Source organism: Crocuta crocuta, unplaced genomic scaffold, assembly GCF_008692635.1.
Source record: "Crocuta crocuta isolate KB4526 unplaced genomic scaffold, BGI_CrCroc_1.0 scaffold217, whole genome shotgun sequence".
Lineage (NCBI taxonomy): Eukaryota > Metazoa > Chordata > Mammalia > Carnivora > Hyaenidae > Crocuta > Crocuta crocuta.
In genome coordinates, this window is record NW_027532208.1 from 7,407,791 (window position 1) to 7,426,744 (window position 18,954).

Here is an 18,954-nt window from a genome sequence, read left to right on the forward strand (position 1 = left end):
ATTAAGGAAGTGTGCCAAAACATGGCACACCCTCGCCAGACCCCCTACTGGCCAACAGGCAGGAAACCAAGTGAGTAGGGAACAACGCAGTGCTCTCTCCTGTGTGTCTCCCTCACCGCTCAGACAGAACACATCTGCTCAGCGAACATGTGGGCCGTTTGCCGCCACCAAGCACTTCCCTGAGACACTAGCTGGGTGTTCTACAATCTAACTCATTTCTGACTCTGCAGCACGCTTTAGATAACGTCGAGTCTAGGTTGTCATGTGTGCTTCTGATCTTCCTCCCTCAGGTTTGATTAATTGGCCAGAGCAGCTTAGATAACTCAGGGAAACACTTACTTCTATCTGCCAGTTTATGAAAGGATACGGATGAACAACCAGATGAGGAGAGACGCAGGGTGAGGTCTGGGAGGCTCCCAAGCACAGGAGCTTCTGTCGCCATGGAGCTGGGCCGTGTTACCCTCCCGGTGTGCAGGTGTTCACCAACCTGGAAGCTTCCCAAACTCCCTACTGGGATTTTTATGGAGGCTTCCTCACATAGGTATGATCAATTATTCACTCCATTTCCAGGCCCTCTCCCCGCTCTAGGGGAGTGGGGAAACGCAGGAGGTTGGGGGGGTGAAGGGGACTCACAGAAAATTCCAGGCTTCTAATCAGCTTCATCTTTCTGGTGACGAAGCCCTAAATCTAGGAGCCACTTAGGAGTCTCCACCCAGAGTCACCTCATTAGAACAAGAGATGGTCTTGTTCTCAGGAATTTACAAGGGTTTTAGGAGCTCTGTGTTAAGTATGGGGTCAAACATGAAACATTAAAACAAGAGATGTTCCTTATGGCCTTACCACTTACAGCACTACAAGGGTTCTAGGCGTTCCATGCCAGGAACTGGGTGCGGAAATCAATATATGTATTCTCCATTATCTTGCAGTGAGATGAAAGACAACTGTCTCTAACACGAAGGTCATATAGAAATATTAATAGCATGAAAAAATGCTATGACCCCATGTTAACAACAAAAAGCAACATACAAAATTGAGTTATATATGTAAAAATGCAGCCCCTTTCCACCAAAGGATGAAATAGAAGTACTTTAAATGTTAGCAGCAGGTGTCTTGAGGTCCTGGACTTATAAGTAACATTTTTCCTTGCTTCTTTATATTTCTCTTTACTTCCCCCCAAGTTTCCATGATGAGCACACAATATTTTTCTTTTATAATCAGAGATAAGGAAGTCATAAATATTAAATGTTTGTTTCTTAACCTGCAAATTGTGGGCCACGTGGATACATTGGTTTACCTCTATGTTAGATACAAATCCACCTCATTTGTGTACAATAAGCCTTTCTTAACAATGAAACTATATTAACTCTAATAACATCAGGTCAGAGAAGGCTCACATCTGTGGAAAGAGTGCTAATGTTCACTCTTGAGACCTAAGAATGTGTAATGCAGACAACGATTTTTGTCTTTCTTTTCAAAGATAAGGGTTCAGGAATATCAATACCACTGCTTATCCTGCTAGATCTTCAACCTGGCGTAACAATGCGCAACAAACACATCTGGGCACCCAGCTCACAAATGCCTCCTGCCAAAGGCAGTCAGTGTTGTCATTTACAAGATGGATTTCTCTGTTTTTAAAAACAGACTGTTTGACAAGTAGCTGTCGTGGACGGAAATGGAAGCTAACACATTCTTTGCTGTTGTTATCTTGATGGAATTGCTTTTTAGCTCCATATACTCAAGTACCAATATATCTCTCTCCTCACATTTGAAGCAGAACAATTTGACAAAGGATAAAGATCTGGAAATGTAAACATTATACTTGCCATGAGTAAAAAAACCCAAGATATCCTACCTCCTTCTACCAAGGGTTACACTAGCTCATAAACAGGCTGAAAATCTTGGGACAAATCAAATTTCTTCTGTTTGTAAAGTTCAAGAAATCCTTTCTCTTCGAATGCCTTTCCTTGCTAAGCCTACAGCAAGTAACAAAAGGTACTAAAGCACTAAATCAATAGTATAATAAAGATAATAGTATAAATGCGTAGATGTTCTAATTAAAAAATCTAAAGTCACTTCCATTTAAAAACTTTTATTTAAAAACTCAAATGATGCCAGATTACAGTAATAATATGCTTAACCCTAGCTCATAAGTATACTTACAACATAAGTGTTTTATTTTTGAGTCTTAAATGGCAGTAATGCAGAACTTTCTTGATAGTATCTACTGTACCAAGAATATTAGATACTCAGAAGAAAGTAACATAGCTAGTTCATTTAGGAGAAGGGCAGCTCCCTATCACAGATCTTTCTTAAATGGCAACATAAACAATACAATAAGAAACATGAACTCTAAGTGCTCCAAAATGCTTAGCAAGCGCTTGCCCTAATCTCCCAGCGGAGAGTCTAACAGCCCAAGAAAACTTTTCCAACCAGAGTTACATGGACACAATTTATGATATTATATGTAAGAAGCGCACAGGATAGAAAACACTGCTTCAAATTATTGCATTACTCTCAATGAATCAACCCAGAGTACTTAAAATTGAATAGGACATCTAAAGGCTTATAGCTCCAAGCAAGAATGCATTTTGTGGAAAATTTTGGCCAAAAAAAAGCTATTAAGTCAGTCTATTAATGTCCACCCCTCATCGTCCACATCTGACTCAGAATACAGCCTAGGTAACAATCTCGGATGGGTCCGATAATGCCAGCCCCTAGTGTCTGGCTTCTACCTAAGTGCGTTCTGACTTGTCTGCCATGTATCTCTCCTATCTCAGCAGTAAGTGAAGGGGATATGCTAAGGGCGAAGTCCAGAGACGAAGAGATTTTAGAAACCCAAGAAGCACCTAGCTTGCCAGCTTTATAAATAATCCAAGACAGGTCAGATCCGAAACGAAATCCCTATTTTGCAATACCTAAATAATGTCAGTGCTAACTGCCAAAAAAGGCACGGATTTAACGTCTCAAGCACAAAATGGGGGAAGGGGGAGCTTTAATCATCTGAACAACCCAGAAAATGTATATATACATCTTACCACTACAGGGCTCTGTTGAGTTTCCACCCATTTATTCTTTCGAGAAACACTTTTCAAGTACCATAAAACGCGCTGTGCTAGGCTTTGTGTGGAATTAAGACACGAGTAAGGAATTCAGTCGAGGAGAGAGAAGCTGAGATAAAACAGAAGAAATAATGTGTTTATAGATATAAAACTTCAGGGAGACACAGGCAGCTGTTTGCAACTAGAAAGGGCTTCAAAACTGAGGTAATAATGAAGTTCAGCCTGGAAGGTCAAATACAATTTCTACAAGTGAAAGAAATGGAAAGAAAGCAATCTCGGCTCTGAGGAGGTACCCAAAGACTTGGAAACAGTAGTGGGCGCCTCTTCAGAAATCCCAACACAGGCAGGGAAGTCTTGTCTTCCCGGGGCCAGACAGTGATGGGGTAGGATTGGTAAAGTGAGTGGGGGGCAAAGGAGAGAAGGTGAGGCTTTCTGGGACACTGCGCCCCAGATGCGGCCTGCACATCAAAAGTCACTTGCGATGTTTAAAATGCAGATTCTCAAATCCTGCTGGGAATAGGAAATTGTAATTTTTGAAGCTTCTGTAGTGATTCTCATTTTCTGTCATGTTTGTGAAGAACTGCAAGGCACAAAGCAAAGAGAACAGGAAAAGGTGGGTGGCTATGAGAGAAGAAGACAGGCAGAACTAACAGAGAATACCAACTGTTAAGATACGGGGTTAATGGAAAAGAAGAATCAGAAGGTTACTTTAGGTCTAAAAGAATGCTTAGGGCACTTGGGTGGCTCAGTCAGTTAAGTGTCAGACTCTTGCTTTTGGCTCAGGTCATGATCCCATGGATAGTGGGACTGAGCCCCGCGTTGGAAGCCTGCTTGGGATTCTCTCTCCCCTTCTCCCTACCCCTCCCCTGCTCATTCTCTCTCTCTCCCTCTCCGCCCTTACCCCGCTTACACAGGCTCACTCTTTCAAAATAAATAAACTTTAAAAAAAATAAAAGACTAGGAAAGTAAATATGACCTAAGAGAAGACATAAAAAAGGGCAAAAGCTGGAAGAAAAAGGCATTGAATTTGGACATTCTGAGGCTGAATTCCTTATGGGTAGGAAATTTGGTCTTAGAAATTCAAGAAAATGGGGGCACCTGGTGGCTTAGTCGGTTAAGCGTCTGACCGGCTCAGGTCATGAGCTCACGGTTTGTGGGTTCGAGACCTGCGTCAGGCTCTGGGCTGACAGCTCAGAGCCTGGAACCTGCCTCGGATCCTGTGTCTCCCTCTCTCTTTGCCCCCTCCCCCACTCATGCTCTGTCTCTCAAAAATAAACACTAAAAAAATAAATAAAAAATAAAAAGAAATTCAAGAAAATTAACTGTGTATTTAAACATATACTATTTGCTGGCGTCTCTTTTAGGGTAGCTACGAACTGGTACTTTACCACGTTTTTTATTAATGAGCTTTGGGAGTGTGTATCTCTCTTCCTAAATACATGAAGGACAAGTTATACATACAAGGCAGAGCGCTACAAACTTAAGAGAAACTCAATACATATTTATTGAATAATCAAAGTGGGTGGAAGTCTAAAACAAGGTTGAAGGTTTTTGTTTTTTTTTTTTAAAGAAAAAAAATCACCTCTCTCCACTTTTTTTTTTCCCCTTCTCAAAAGAGAGCCATAATTCTTACCTTTGCTGCCAAGGCTTTTAAGCTGTTAAGGAATCTGTGCCAGAAATCCTTGAAGAGTGGGCGGTCAATTTTCTTCAGGCTGTCTTTGGTGCTAGCATCCACACTGACATACAGCTGTGTGACTGGTTTGAGGTTCCTTCATAATTAAAAACAAAACAAAACAAAAAACAATACGGAAAAAAATTATGCCTCTGTCAGGCTTTTCATGATGTAAAATTTACAATCTATAATACATGGGGTAATTCAACATGTCGCGGGGTCTACAGGCTTCTACCTCTCCCAGAGGGCTGAAGCAATGATTTTAATGATGTGATAGAAGGGGCTGTCAGTTGATTATTTCAAAAAATGACTGGACACCATCCTTAATAACCTGAACACATGCCATTATTTAAAACTGGTCCCTCTTCAAACAGTAGTTTTTAGTGGAAAATAAACAAAATGAGATCTAGCTTCAGGTCAGGCACCATCAGCCCAGTGCAATTAGAAGGGGCCCTCAGACTGAAGTGTCCCCATGAGCTCTGCCATTCAAGAATTATACCGTTGACATGTCACAGCCACATGGGGTCCGGGCTGACAGGCCTCCTCCCACCATCACTTCCCTGATGGAAGTTCCTAAGGAACAAGAAACAACCCAAAAAAGCTCAGGCCTTCCTAGAAAGGCACAAAGCCACACCAGTACCCCACTGATGCCTCCAAGAGCCAGAGTGAGTATAAAGTCCAGCCTTGCATGGGCAAAGCTCCCTACCCAGGGAGACTTAAGCAATGCAGAGTTAAACAACAACAACCAAGCCCTTACAAAGGGGCACAGCCCTCAAGAAAACTGTATGTTGCAGATTGTTTTTCTTCACCTTCTTGATCAGTTTCCATGAATACCACTCATTCTCCACTCTCAAATTCACGGACTCATTTCATTAAGTCAGTCTGACTTACTATACTATTTGCCAGTTATGCATTAAGCCCAGATTGTGCTCTTTCCAAAACCTCTCCGCTCTCCCTTCAAATGGGTCTCATAATTCATTCCCTTCAATAAACTTGCAACAAGAAAGAAATTTCCCTTGAGTAATCCTTTGACCAAATTTTCCCACTATTAACTTTCTATAACTATTCCAGGATTTGTATTTACCCCTAGAATGTTAGTTACCTGTTTTTTGGTCTCAAAGTCTCTGCACTTTCAAAAACTGAAATATAATTCGCATGCCATAAAATTCATCATCGAAGTGGTTTTATGCTTTTTGTATCTATCAACACCGGCCTCATCAATCTTTGAGTGTAAGACGTTCAAGGGCAGGCACCGTAGTTGTCTTTGTGTCCAGCCTTACAGGCAGATACTTGGAGCTACTTTTTACTTGACATTGTTGACTTCAGCTAGAAGAACTTCTGAGGGCATGCAAGCCAAACAAATGCTTATTATGATCTGGCTTAGTGACATATGGAAAAATCACAAGGGTCTGAACCCGAACTTACTAAAAGTGATGAAGGTCTGACCAAAGTTAAGAAACAACTGATTAGCATATTGGCAGACTCATTGCTTTAATCCCTCTCCAATGCTGGCTACAAAGGGAATCCTTAAAAGTTCAATTCTGTGTCACTACTGAGCAAAGGACAGCAATTACTGAAAATGAAAAACAGGAGCATGGTGTAAATGGCAGCATTCTGTCTCATCATTCCTTTTTCTGGGAGCCTCTTTAATAACAGACAGGCTATGTTACCTTAAATGGACTCATGTTTTACAAAAAAATAAAAATAAAAGAGGTCTGTCTTAATGGATACTGCTGGCTATCATTATCTGATTCTTAAGGACTTGGTCATAAAGCTGTCTAATGCAAAATGGGAACTGACCTGACCTTTTCACTATGCCTCCATAACTACTTAAGATTATGAACAGCAAATTCCAAAGGCCATAGTTATTTTTGCAAACCTCCATCATTTGCAAAATGGGAAGCCCGAGACACTGACAGTACCAATAAGAAATTTTAGTCAATACTAAATATCTGAGATATCTTGATTATAATCAAGCAAGTTGATTATATATCTCTTAGCAAGGAGCAGATGAAGAATGGAAAAGAGGAAAAGTCTCTAGGAATTACAGAACTTATTCCTAAGGGACTCAAAAAATTAAAAGCACTTGGAAAAATTTTCTAAGCCTCAGGGATCTTATGCCTGCCTAGTACTGGCCACTATTCCCCAGGACAAGTAATATGGTTCTCAGCATGGTCATCTATCTGTCTCCGTTCTATTCAATGATAGTTAACATTTTAGTTCCCCCAAAGCAAGAGAATGTTATAACCTTAAAGTCATCATAATAATTTGTGTTTCAGAATCTAACATTGCTGCTGAGAACAATTAAAAAGGACAATATAATAAAAGGGAAATACAACTGTAAGCTCAAACCCCAGTGAAAATGCCCAATGAATCTTGATATGATTATTGTGATGATCCTTTGTCCTGCTCATTTTTAAAAATTTTTTAATGTTTATTTATTTATGAGAGACAGAGTGTGAGCAGGAGAGGAGCAGAGAGAGGGAAACACAGCAGGGTCCCTCTGAACCTGAAGCAGGGTCCAGGCTCCTAGCTGCAAGGTGTCAGCATAGAGCCTGACAAGGGGCTTGAACTCACTAACTGTGAGACCATGACCTGAGCCGAAGTCGGATGCTTAACCACTGAGCCACCCAAGCACCCTTCGTCCTGCTCATTTTATGTGTCTAAGAATGATCAAATAAATATATAGGAGTGCCTGGGTGGCTTAGTCAGTTAAGTGTCCAGCTCTTGATCTTGGCTCAGGTCACGATCTCATGGTTTGTGAGATCAAGCCCCACATCAGGCTCTACCTTGACAGCACAGAGCCTGCTTGGGACTCTCTTTCCCTCTCTCTTTGTCCCTCCCTAACTCGTGCAAGGGCACACTCTCTCTCTAAAAATAATTAAACATTTTAAAAAATGATCTTATATAGAAATGCACTGACAACTGAACATAAAAATTCTTCCTTTTATCCTTTCTGTACAGAAAGGCCTCAGCCCTACTAATCTGTACAGAAAGGAAAAAAGGAAGAGAGATTTATGTTTGCAAGAAATCAAGTGGCTTATAGAATAAGTCTGATGCTCCTATTGGACTAAATAAATAAATAACCAAAATGGCCCAAATATCCAATAATATTAAAACCAGAATCTCTAAGATAATCTGGGGCTGTTAGGTCTGGTCAAATAATTTAGGAGTTAAAGAGAAGAAGGAAAAAGAGGAAGGAGAAAATACCATCTACTGAGTATTCATCATAGGCTAGGTGCACTGTACTATGTGCCTTACCCTTCTCATCCAGTTCATTGAATACTCACAGTAAAATAACAAGGTAGTTGCCAGTTTTGCCCGTTTTAGATACGCTGAAACTGTGACTCAAAGGGTTAAGTGGTTAAGTAGCTTGTTCAAGAATCCACAAGCATCAACAATGAGAGTTAAGCCTAGAGATTCAAAGCCTGTTCACCTAGGCTTGCACCACAACGTCTCCATCAAAACGGCCTTTCACAGGCAGTGCTGGCCGGGCCTCTTGTCACAGAAAGCCAAGAGCAGTATTTCAAGTCTCACAGCAGAATGTCTCCAACTGTGGTCAGGACAACTGGTATCAGAAGGATCTGCAAACTCAGGTTCTTGAGCCTCTCCTGAAACTGAATCACTCTCCAAGAATGGAGCCTTAGAAAGTGTACTGTTCAATGAATGGATCAAGAAGATGTGGTTTATCTATACCATGGAATACTACATGGCAATGAGAAACAATGAAATCTGGCCATGTGTAGCAACATGGATGGACCTTGAGGGTGTTATGCTGAGCGAAATAAGTCAGGCAGAGAAGGACAGATATCATATGTTTGCANAAAGAAAAATAAAAAAAAAGAAAGTGTACTGTTCTATTAGTTTCAAGAACTTCTCAAAACTGATCAAAGAAATTGAAGACATAAATAAATGGGAAGACATCCCATGTTCAGCGATCAGAAGAATTAATACTGTGAAAATGTCTGTAATACCCAAAGCCATCTACAGAATCAGTGCAATCCCTATCAAAATTCCAAAGGCACATTTTGCAGAAATAGAAAAAACAATCCTAAAATTCATATGGAACCACAAAAGACTCCAAACAGCAAAAGCAATCCTGAGGAAAAAAGAACACGTGGGAGGCTTCACACTTCCTGATTTCAAATTAAAATACAAATCTATACTATGGTACTGCCACTAAAACAAATACAGATGGAACAGAATCAGGAGTCCAGAAACAAACCCATGTATATATATGGTCAACTAATATTTGACAAGGGAGCCAAGACTACTCCATACGGAAAAGATGGTCTCTTTACTAAATGGCACTGGGAAAACTGGATTCACATGCAAAAAAAATAAAGTTGGACCCCTATCTTATATCACTCACAAAAATTAAGTCAAAATGGATTAAAGACTTAAATGTAAGTCCTAAAACTGTAAAACTCCTAGAAGAAAACATAGGGAAAAGGTTCTTGACACTGGTCTTGGCAACAATTTTTTTTGGATATGATACCAGAAGTGCAAGCAATGAAAACAAAAATAAACAAGTGGAACTACATCACATTAAAAAGCTTCTGCACAACAAAGAAATGATCAACAAAATGAAAAAGCAATCCACAGAATGTTAGAAAATATGTGCAAATCATATATCTGATTAATCTCCAAGATACATAAGAACTCATAAACTGAAGAGCAAAAAAAAAAAAAAAAAAAAAAAAAAAAAAAAAAAAAGAAAGAAAGAAAGAAAGAAAGAAACCCAAAAACTTACTCTGAATTTTAAAAATGGGCAAAGGACTAGAACGGACATTTTTCCAAAGAAGATACACAAATGGTCAACAGGTACTTGAGAAGGTGCTCCACACAACTAATCATCAGGGAAATGCAATTCAAAACATCAGTGAGATATCACCTCTCTCATTAGAGTGGCTATTAATCACAAAGTCAGAAGATAACCACAAGTGTCAGTGAGGATGTACAGAGAACCCTTGTGCACTGCTGGTGGGAATGTAAATTGGTACAGTCACTATGGAGGTTCCTCAACAAATTAAAAATAGAACTATATGATACAGCAATCCCACTTCTAGGTATTTACCCAAAAGAAATGAAATCGGTATCTTGAACAGGTATCTATCTGCACCCCCACATTTACTGCAGCATTATTCACAATAGCCAAGACATGGAAACAACATTTCTATCAACAGACAAATGGATAAAGAAAACGGGGAGAAATGGATAAAGAAGGGCTATATATAGACACAGGCCATGTTAGTCAGCCATGAGATGAAAGGAAATTCTGTCATTTACAACATGGATGAAGGTGGAGAACATTATGCTAAGTGAGATAAGCTCAACACAGGAAGACAAATACTGCATAAGCTCACTTACGTGTGGAAATCTACAAAGGATAGTTTCCAGGAGTTGTTTTCTTCTCCGTGTACGGGCCATACTCTCATTTGTCTATTTCGTGACTTTTTTAAATAAACATTTAACATTTTAAATAATATTATGTGACAGCTCTGTAGATTAGACACCATCCAAGCCAAGAGTTGCTGTTTTGTTTGCTTATTGCTGCTTTTGTTGCTACTGAACTGCTTTGGTAAATTCTGTATTCTTTCTTGTGTTCAGCCTGTTGGGTTAGCTTAGTGGTCTGCTGATGACTGGCCAGAGATATCTTATATGCCTTTAACTAGTAAGGCTCCCAGACTTTGCTAAGGGTTGTGTGTGTGTGTGTGTGTGTGTGTGTGTGTGTGTGTGTGTTGGGGCATGCCTTCAATGCCCAGGCAGGCGGTTTTCACTGTCTGCTTGCTCAAGACATCAACATCGGGCAGGGGTGAGAACACAGAGCCTCGTCAAATCTCCCTGGCAAGCCCATAGCCCTGCCCACGTGTGTGCTCTTCCAGCTTCCCAGGAACACACTGGAGCTTTTCAAAGTTCCCTATGAACATCTCACTCCCCAGATTTTCCTTTTAAGTTCTTCAGTCAGTTTCCTGTTTGCCCCAACCATTACTACTGCTTCGGGCAGCTGTGAAGTTCAACAACTGCCCATGACTGTTTATGAGAAACCCCACAGAAAGGCTTTTTCACTGGATAAAATGAAAGTCACCTCAAATAAAGACAGCCCCTGTGCATGAGGGGCTCCAGGGAACTGCCACACAACCCATATGATGACAATTCTCTGGAAATGGGACTCTGAGGGAGTTCCAACTCTGTTTTGCCCCCTCCCCTGGCTACCAGGCTGCTGGGTTTTACTGGGACTATAAGCTTAGATTTTAAGGCTACTGCAGAGCCAGGAAGTTAGGAGGGAACAGGACCTATTAAGACACCAAGAAACCCAGGACATGAAATAGGACATATTAACATACCACAAAGCTTACTGTTCTTATTGAGATTCAACCATTTCTCTAGAATAAATGCTCCTCAGATTGCTGTGGACCTTTGGTTAAAAAAGTTACTCTGACAATTTTTGCCAGCGTTCTCATTGTCGTTTATAGAGAAGCAGGTTTTGAAGGTCTGTACTGTTATTCCTGCTGACGTTCATCACAGAAATTTTGTTTTTATTTCCACCATTATTCATCACATTTTCAATGTCCGTTGTGATTTCATCTTTAACCCATACATGAATGAAAAGAGCACTGCTTAAATTAGAAGACTTTTTGGGGCACGTGGGTGGCTCAGTGGGGTAAGCCTCCGACTTCAGCTCAGGTCATGATCTCACGGTTCGTGGGTTCAAGCCCCACGTCGGGCTCTGTGCTGACAGCTCAGAGCCTGGAACCTGCTTCAGATTCCGTGTCTCCATTGCTNTCTAGAATAAATGCTCCTCAGATTGCTGTGGACCTTTGGTTAAAAAAGTTACTCTGACAATTTTTGCCAGCGTTCTCATTGTCGTTTATAGAGAAGCAGGTTTTGAAGGTCTGTACTGTTATTCCTGCTGACATTCATCACAGAAATTTTGTTTTTATTTCCACCATTATTCATCACAACATTTTCAATGTCCGTTGTGATTTCATCTTTAACCCATACATGAATGAAAAGAGCACTGCTTAAATTAGAAGACTTTTTGGGGCACGTGGGTGGCTCAGTGGGGTAAGCCTCCGACTTCAGCTCAGGTCATGATCTCACGGTTCGTGGGTTCAAGCCCCACGTCGGGCTCTGTGCTGACAGCTCAGAGCCTGGAGCCTGCTTCAGATTCCGTGTCTCCATTGCTGTCTGCACCTTCCCTGCACACACTCTTGTCTCTTTCTCAAAAAATAAAACATAAAATATTTTTCTAAAAAATTTACAAACATATTGGAATATTCTAGTAATCTTTCTGTGCTGATTTATAGTTTAATTCCAGTGTGTTCAGATATCATGCTCTATATGATTTCAATATTTTGTTGAAACCTGCTATAATGCCCAGCATCTGGCCATTTGGTAATTGTTCTGCAAAGCAAGTTCCATGCTCTTGAAAGAAATTATTAAGTTTTCTGGTTCCAATGCTCTCTTTCTGTAACATAGGCTAAATTTGTTGATTTAGTTGTTCAAATCTTCACTACTGCTATTGATTTTAATTCGCTTGTTTTATCAGTTTGAGAGAAATGTGTTAAAAACCTACTATTTCTCCTTATAGTTCTTTCCATTTTGAGATTATGTTATTGAGTGTTTACCAGTTTTAAGTTGTTAAATTGTTTTATGTTCCTGGTGGGTTTACTATTTTATTAAGAATTGTCCACCTTATCTCAAGTAATGGTTCTTGGCTTAAAGTATACTTCAACCAATTATTATTTAGCCTACCTTTCAAAAAGTGAAACTTCTGAGTGCTTCCATGCGTTATCTCATGTACTCACAACGCCACACTAATACCAAATCAGCTCACAGGTTACGAAACTAGGCCCCAAGCAGTCATCTTCCCAACGTTACAAAGACAGCAAGAAATCCAGTTAAGATTCAAAGCCTATTTTAGACCAGAGCCCAGCTCTTACCCCTTTACTGTACTTCCTCTCTCTCTCTTTTCTTTTTTTTAGCTTATCTAGGCATGCATATTTCTGAAAAGTGTTCTATCAATGCACAGAGAGAAGAGGAGACTGTATTTTAAATTTAACATGCTTGCTACAAACAAAACAGGCTTGGGGGGGGAGCTTCTACTGAAAGGATCAGGTGGTATTTATCATTTTTATTTCATTGTAAGCAGTTTCTTGTAACCACCTGGAGCTAACAAATACATGAAAACTTTATTTTTATTAAAACTCATACATTTCTTTAAACATTCAATAAGCATCTAATATGTGAAAAACTATACAATTTACAGAGGTTCTCTAACATCTGGTGAATGTCTTAGCAAAAACTAAAGAAAACAGGGACGCCTGGGTGGCTCAGTCAGTTGAGTGTCTGACTCGATTTTGGCTCAGGTCATGATCCCAGGATGGTGTGATTGAGCCCTGCATCAACCCTGCAACCACATACTTAGCATGGAGCTGCTTATTATTCTCCCTCTCCCTTTGCCCTTCCCCTGCTTACTCCCTCTCTCCCTCAAAAACAAACAAACAAAAAACAAAGAAAACAAAACACACCAAACAAAAAACCAGAAATACCACTGGAAGAAGCAACACAGAATGAAGTTCACACATGGTTTCAGACGGAGCTCAAAGGTAAATGAACATAAAGACAAATTTGGTGGGGGGGAGGGGTTGAGAAGCAAAGTGTTAATTGTGCCATAGTTACATATGGAACATAGTTTTATATTCGTATGATCAGCCACTAGGGCACAGAAAGCTGTGCATAGACACTATTTTACCAAAAAAGAAAAAAATAAGATTTTAAATGTAAACTTAAAAATAACACAAAACAGATAAGAAAGTAATGATAAAATAAAAATAAAGGGGGACTCAAGACGAAGCTAAGAATGTGCCGGCCTACAAAGAGCCGCTAACCCCAACACATTTATGGGGGGGGGGGACACAGTCATGGGTTTCAAACAAAGGAAGAACAAACCAGTTAGTTCTCTGCAAGTCCTTGGGGAGAAGAACACTGCTCAGTGCTGTAGGACATCACTCTCAACAACTTCATTACCTTACAACACGATGACTTTCAGAGGTCTGCGTTTAACAAGGTGTCTTTCTGTAGGCCACCGGCATCACATCACAGAGCAATTTATAAGAAGGAATGACATGGTGTGCTCTGGTAGACAAACGGTGTGATGGATCTTTCTGATTGCAGGGTTGAATGCAAGCACAAACTATCCAGTACCGGAATAAGGGTCCTAAATTCCCATGTCGGTAGAAGCCGAGGACAGTGTGACTCAAGCAGCCACTCTTAAAGGAAAAAGTTATTTGGACACCAAAACACAGACTGCATGCGAAATGCACAGTCTACCCTCTGTTGTTCCACTTTTATTGGAAATGGTGACAGAAATTTTTCTGCTATAAGAGAATGAATGGTGCGACCCCTCTGACAAGGGCCAGGTGCTACTTACTTAGTCTCACGGTGGAGGAGACGACAAAATGGAGAACAGTCGGGCACGCTGAAAATCACAGACTTCATTGTAAAGATAACCATTACATGGTTTGATACTGTATAAGAAGATATATATATTTGATCTTTGTCCCTAGTTCCTGGCATGAAGCTCCTAGAACCCTGGGAACTTCCTGAGTGGCAGGGGTGAGGGAAGCATCTTTTGTTATCCATAATGACCGCCTACAAGCATAAAGAATTACTAATGAGGTGACTCCCGATGCATCCCTAGACCGCTTCAGGATAGGGGCTGGTTGCCAGAAGAACCAACCAGGTGATTGTAGGGTTGGAATTTTCAGCCCCACCCCACCCCCAACCTCTAGGGAGGGGAAACAGGCTAGAGATTGAGCTAATCACCAACTGGCAACAATTGAATCAATTATGACAATGTGATGGAACCTTCATAAAACCCCCGAAATGATGGGGCTCAGAAAGCTTCCAGGTTGGTGAACACACGGAGGTCCTGGGGGGTTGGGGGGTAGTGTTCCGGGAGGTGGTATGGAAGTGTAGCACCCCTTCCCCCGGGCCTTGTCCCATGCCGCTCTTCCACGTGGCTATCCCTGAGTTGTATCCTTCATAATAAACCAATAATCATACGTAAACAGCTTTCCCTGATTTCTGCGAGCTGTTCAATACTGACCCTGGGGAGCAAGTCATGGGAAGCCCCAGTCTATAACTGGTTGGTCAGAAGTACGGGCACAATCTGGGGTTACAACTGGTGTCTGAAGTGGGGCAGCCTTGTGAGACTGAGTCTTGAACCCACGTGGTCTGCACTAACTCCAGGCAGTGTCACAGCTGAACTGTAGGACACCCAGGTGGTGTCCGCGGAGAACTAGCGAATTGCTTGATGTAGAAAAATCCACACATCTGGGGGTCAGAAGTGCAGTGAGTAATAAAACCGGGTAAGAGTGAGGTGTTATAGTGAGGTAAAAACAGTGCTTTATACTCGGCCTTTGACAATTTTTGCCAGATTGTCTTTTCCGAAAGTCAGAAATTCAGATTTATACGAAATCTCTGGATGTTAAATGTTGGCTCAAAAAATAAGCAACGGGCTCAAAAAACAAACAAACAAACAAGCTTTTGAACATGGGGCAGGACAAATAAGACCTACTTCTGATAAACTGCCAATGTGAAGCCTCTGGTCTTAATGACCCTCCAACCATCCCCATATAACTATAATTTTTTTTTTTCAATGGAGTTCCTGAAAAATACTGGGTCCCGGTGGTTCAGGTTTATCCTCCTGGACAACTACAGCCTGTTGTGCCACAGAGTGGACTGCAAACGTGGACATAAATTCCTCCTCTCCCCAGATCCATGTCCCCTTGCCCTGCAGCTATGAGTGCCCTCTCGCTGACTCTAAGCTCAGCTGTGACTTGCTCTGGTCAATGGAAGTGAGCAAGTATGACCCAAGCAGGGGCTCAAAAGATGCTTGTGCATTTGAAGCTTGCCCTCCGTTGCTGTTCTTTGAATCCCTGCCACCGTGCAATGAAGTTCAGAAGAACTTGCTGGAGAGTGAGCTACATGAGTAGAAGCCCCAGTTGCCCTAGCCACGGCCATCATAAACCGGCCAGCCCAGCAGATCTGCCAACTGACACACGAACAGCACTGAGGCCAGCCAAGCCAGACGAGTTCAAAAGGCCTCCCAGCTGACCCAGAATCCTTTTTTTTAAAAAAATTTTTTTTTTAATGTTTTATTTATTTCTAGGAGAGAGAGAGAGACAGCATGAGCAGGGGAGGGTCAGAGAGAGAGGGAGTCACAGACTGAAACAGGCTCCAGGCTCTGAGCTGGCAGTCAGCACAGAGCCCGACGCGGGGCTCGAACCCACGAACCGCGAGATCATGACCTAAGCGAAAGTCGGACGCTTAACCGACTAAGCCACCCAGGCGCCCCCAGAATTCTGAGCTAAATAAAACTGTTGTGAGTTTGAGCAACTCAGTTTTAAGATGAGCGGTTATAAGAAAAGATAACTGATAAGATGCTATAATATATCAGTAATATGCCCATCAACAATACCATTATAAAACCACTTGTTTTGGTGGAATGAAGAGGGCTTTTCCTCAAGAGAAAGGATTTTATGGTCCAATGACTACCGGTCCGGTTATTAATACTAAGTGTCTACATATTTTCATCACAAAATCATAAAGCTACACTGAGTCTCATAACTTTCTCATTTGCCTGAGGTGTTTGCTTCTGTCCTCCATAATCCTTGAGGACCACTCACTGTAAAAACCCCCCTCAGCGGCAAAGAGCCACATACTTTGGAGTTGGAGGGGAAACTGAAATTCTCTTAAGGAAAAGTTGAATGTCCTGAAAAGGCAAGTAGCCCGAAAGTAACACCTGCATGTGGGTCAAGGGAAGGCCAACTGACAGAGTCAAGAATCTCCTTAGAAGTTATCAGGGGTTAGAGGATATGAGGGGTACTGCAGTAACCTAGAAAAAAACATTTAATAAAATAAAATAACTTGATAAACCCCCAGTCACTCAGACAGCTTCATTACTTCCTAGTGCATGCTCAATGATAAAATGGTTGCAAGATGTCCACTTGATAGCTCAACTGAAGGAGCTGAACTTTTTTAAAAAAATTTTTAATGTTTACTTATTTTTGGAGGGGAGAGTGAGAAAAACAGAGAATGAGTGGGGGAGGGGCAGAAAGAGGGAGACACAGAATCCAAAGCGGGCTCCAGGCTCTGAGCTGTCACAGAGCCCGATACTGGGCTTGAACTCACAAACCGTGAGATTATGACCTGAGCCAAAGTCGGACACTTAACCGACGGAGCCACCCAGGCACTCCTGAAGAAGCTGAACTTCTGTATAGAATTAGCAGTATAAACACTGGGTGGAGGGGGGGAACTTCCAAAATTCATGACCTCTATGCTATGTTCATAGATCTACTGCCTTGTTTTTCTGAAAGGCACGACACCCGAGACAATTGCTATTTGGACTCGTCCACATACCATCTGTACTTGGAGAAGTGGTTCTCTTTCCATTTTCTCTTGAGCCACAGGGGTCAAAGTGAGAGAGTACTTGGCTCAATTCAAAGAGGCCTCAAGTCAGGAAAGTATTATTTTAAAAATAGGAGCATCTCAGCACTATATTGTTTCACTACTCTACAGCCCAGAGTATTTGAAACTCGTAGTTTTATAACACACTGTACTATTTGGTATGTCAAATCTTGGTGCTGTTCTTTTAAAATTTTTCTGAACTATTTACATCTTTCTTTTGAGAAATGTGGGGTAGGAAGTTACCTTATATTTAGGACCCCTAACATATCACTGCCACACCAGTAGGATTGCTCTGTTTCAGAGAAAAGTACACCTAAACATTAAGCTCTTTAATCCATTTCTATTAGGGTATCAATTATCAGAAATTCTTCTCAGATCTCAGCAATAATCAGTCAGTCTCAACTTTGGGTTTTTTCCTCTCTCTAGACAGATATTTCAATAAATAACCAAATATGCCAACTCTTTGAGGTCCAAACCTAAAATGGCTGCTTCCCGAATATTCTCTCCTTTGCCCAGATAAGGACATAACTCAAGAAAAGATACACCCCCTTGAACCATGGCACCCTTAACATAGGAGCTTAAAGAATGCTTTAGAAATCCAACACAGGAACTTCCCTTTTCCGAGCACTCTTTCTTTCTTGAGTATTCTGCACAGGGTGTACCCTTCCATTTTTTTAAATTCTTGTGTTCAACGTCAGAGAAATGTGCTAATTTCCCTTTCCCCCACCCATGCCACTTCACCACGTCCTCTCTGCCTCCCTCCCGATTTACCAGTGTCATTCTAAAAGGCTGGTTAATCAATGCCTTTGTAGCCATTTGTTCACTGATGGCAGTCAAGACCAGTACCAGCATCGTGTTGTGTCATGTCGTATGATCCTCCTGCTGACAAGAGAAGGCTCACCAGCCAGAGTGGGGAAGAGAGACCCAGTAACATTTCCTGAATGTTCGCCACGCGTCAAGCATTTTGCTGGACGCTTTTGAGTATGCAGCTTATTTACTTCTGTGTCATTCTCCTCGGTCCACAATGGCATTCACAAATACTGCGCATGAGCAAACAATGAATTATCTTCTCTGGTTATCATTTTGTAGGGAATCGCCTACATCCTACTTTGAGATTTACTTCTTTTTACACATATATAATATGGCTTAAATTTGGGATAGACTCCCTTTTTGTAAATGCTGTGTGTGTGTGTGTATGTGTGTGTGTGTGATAACACCTCTCTATCCCAACTTCTCCCTTATGAGCCATCTGAAAACCCAGGGGTTTTAAACCTAACAGAAGTTTTTTTAAAAAAGAATGGTAACCCTATGTAAAATGTGTACACTGACATTTTTAAAACATTTTCCTTTTAACTTTATCTTTTTATACACCTTCAAAAAGTAATATTTTAGTGATTATTGTGACAATGTGGCTGGTTTTCATATTATTGCTCAGTGGCCAATAATTTTAACCAGCTCTCTGATTTCCTATGATGTTAAATTTCAAACTTTGTGCATGCCTGTGTGTATGATCATTCCTTTTACAAACAACAGTGTCTCTTTTATTTACTAAGTTGGACATGTGACCTTGTGTAAGTTTAAGGTATATAGCATGTTACATTTACATATTGTAATCTGACTGACAAAATAATATTACATAATTATAGTACATTATTATTATTATATGTACACATTAGACTACGCATTAGATCTCTATGGCTTACTTACTATTTGTAACAAGTTTGTACTGTTAACCCCATCAATGTT

General features: G+C 40.9%; 1 protein-coding gene across 1 annotated transcript in view; it reads right to left on the reverse strand.

The window, feature by feature from the left end:
- Positions 1 to 18,954, reverse strand: part of LOC144242885 (S-adenosyl-L-methionine-dependent tRNA 4-demethylwyosine synthase TYW1) — a 199,107-nt gene that overhangs the window by 73,961 nt on the left and 106,192 nt on the right. Inside the window, exon 13 of the mRNA XM_077777913.1 lies at positions 4,693 to 4,828. Coding sequence (XP_077634039.1) covers positions 4,693 to 4,828 — 136 coding nt within the window. The remainder of the gene's footprint in view (positions 1 to 4,692; positions 4,829 to 18,954) is intronic.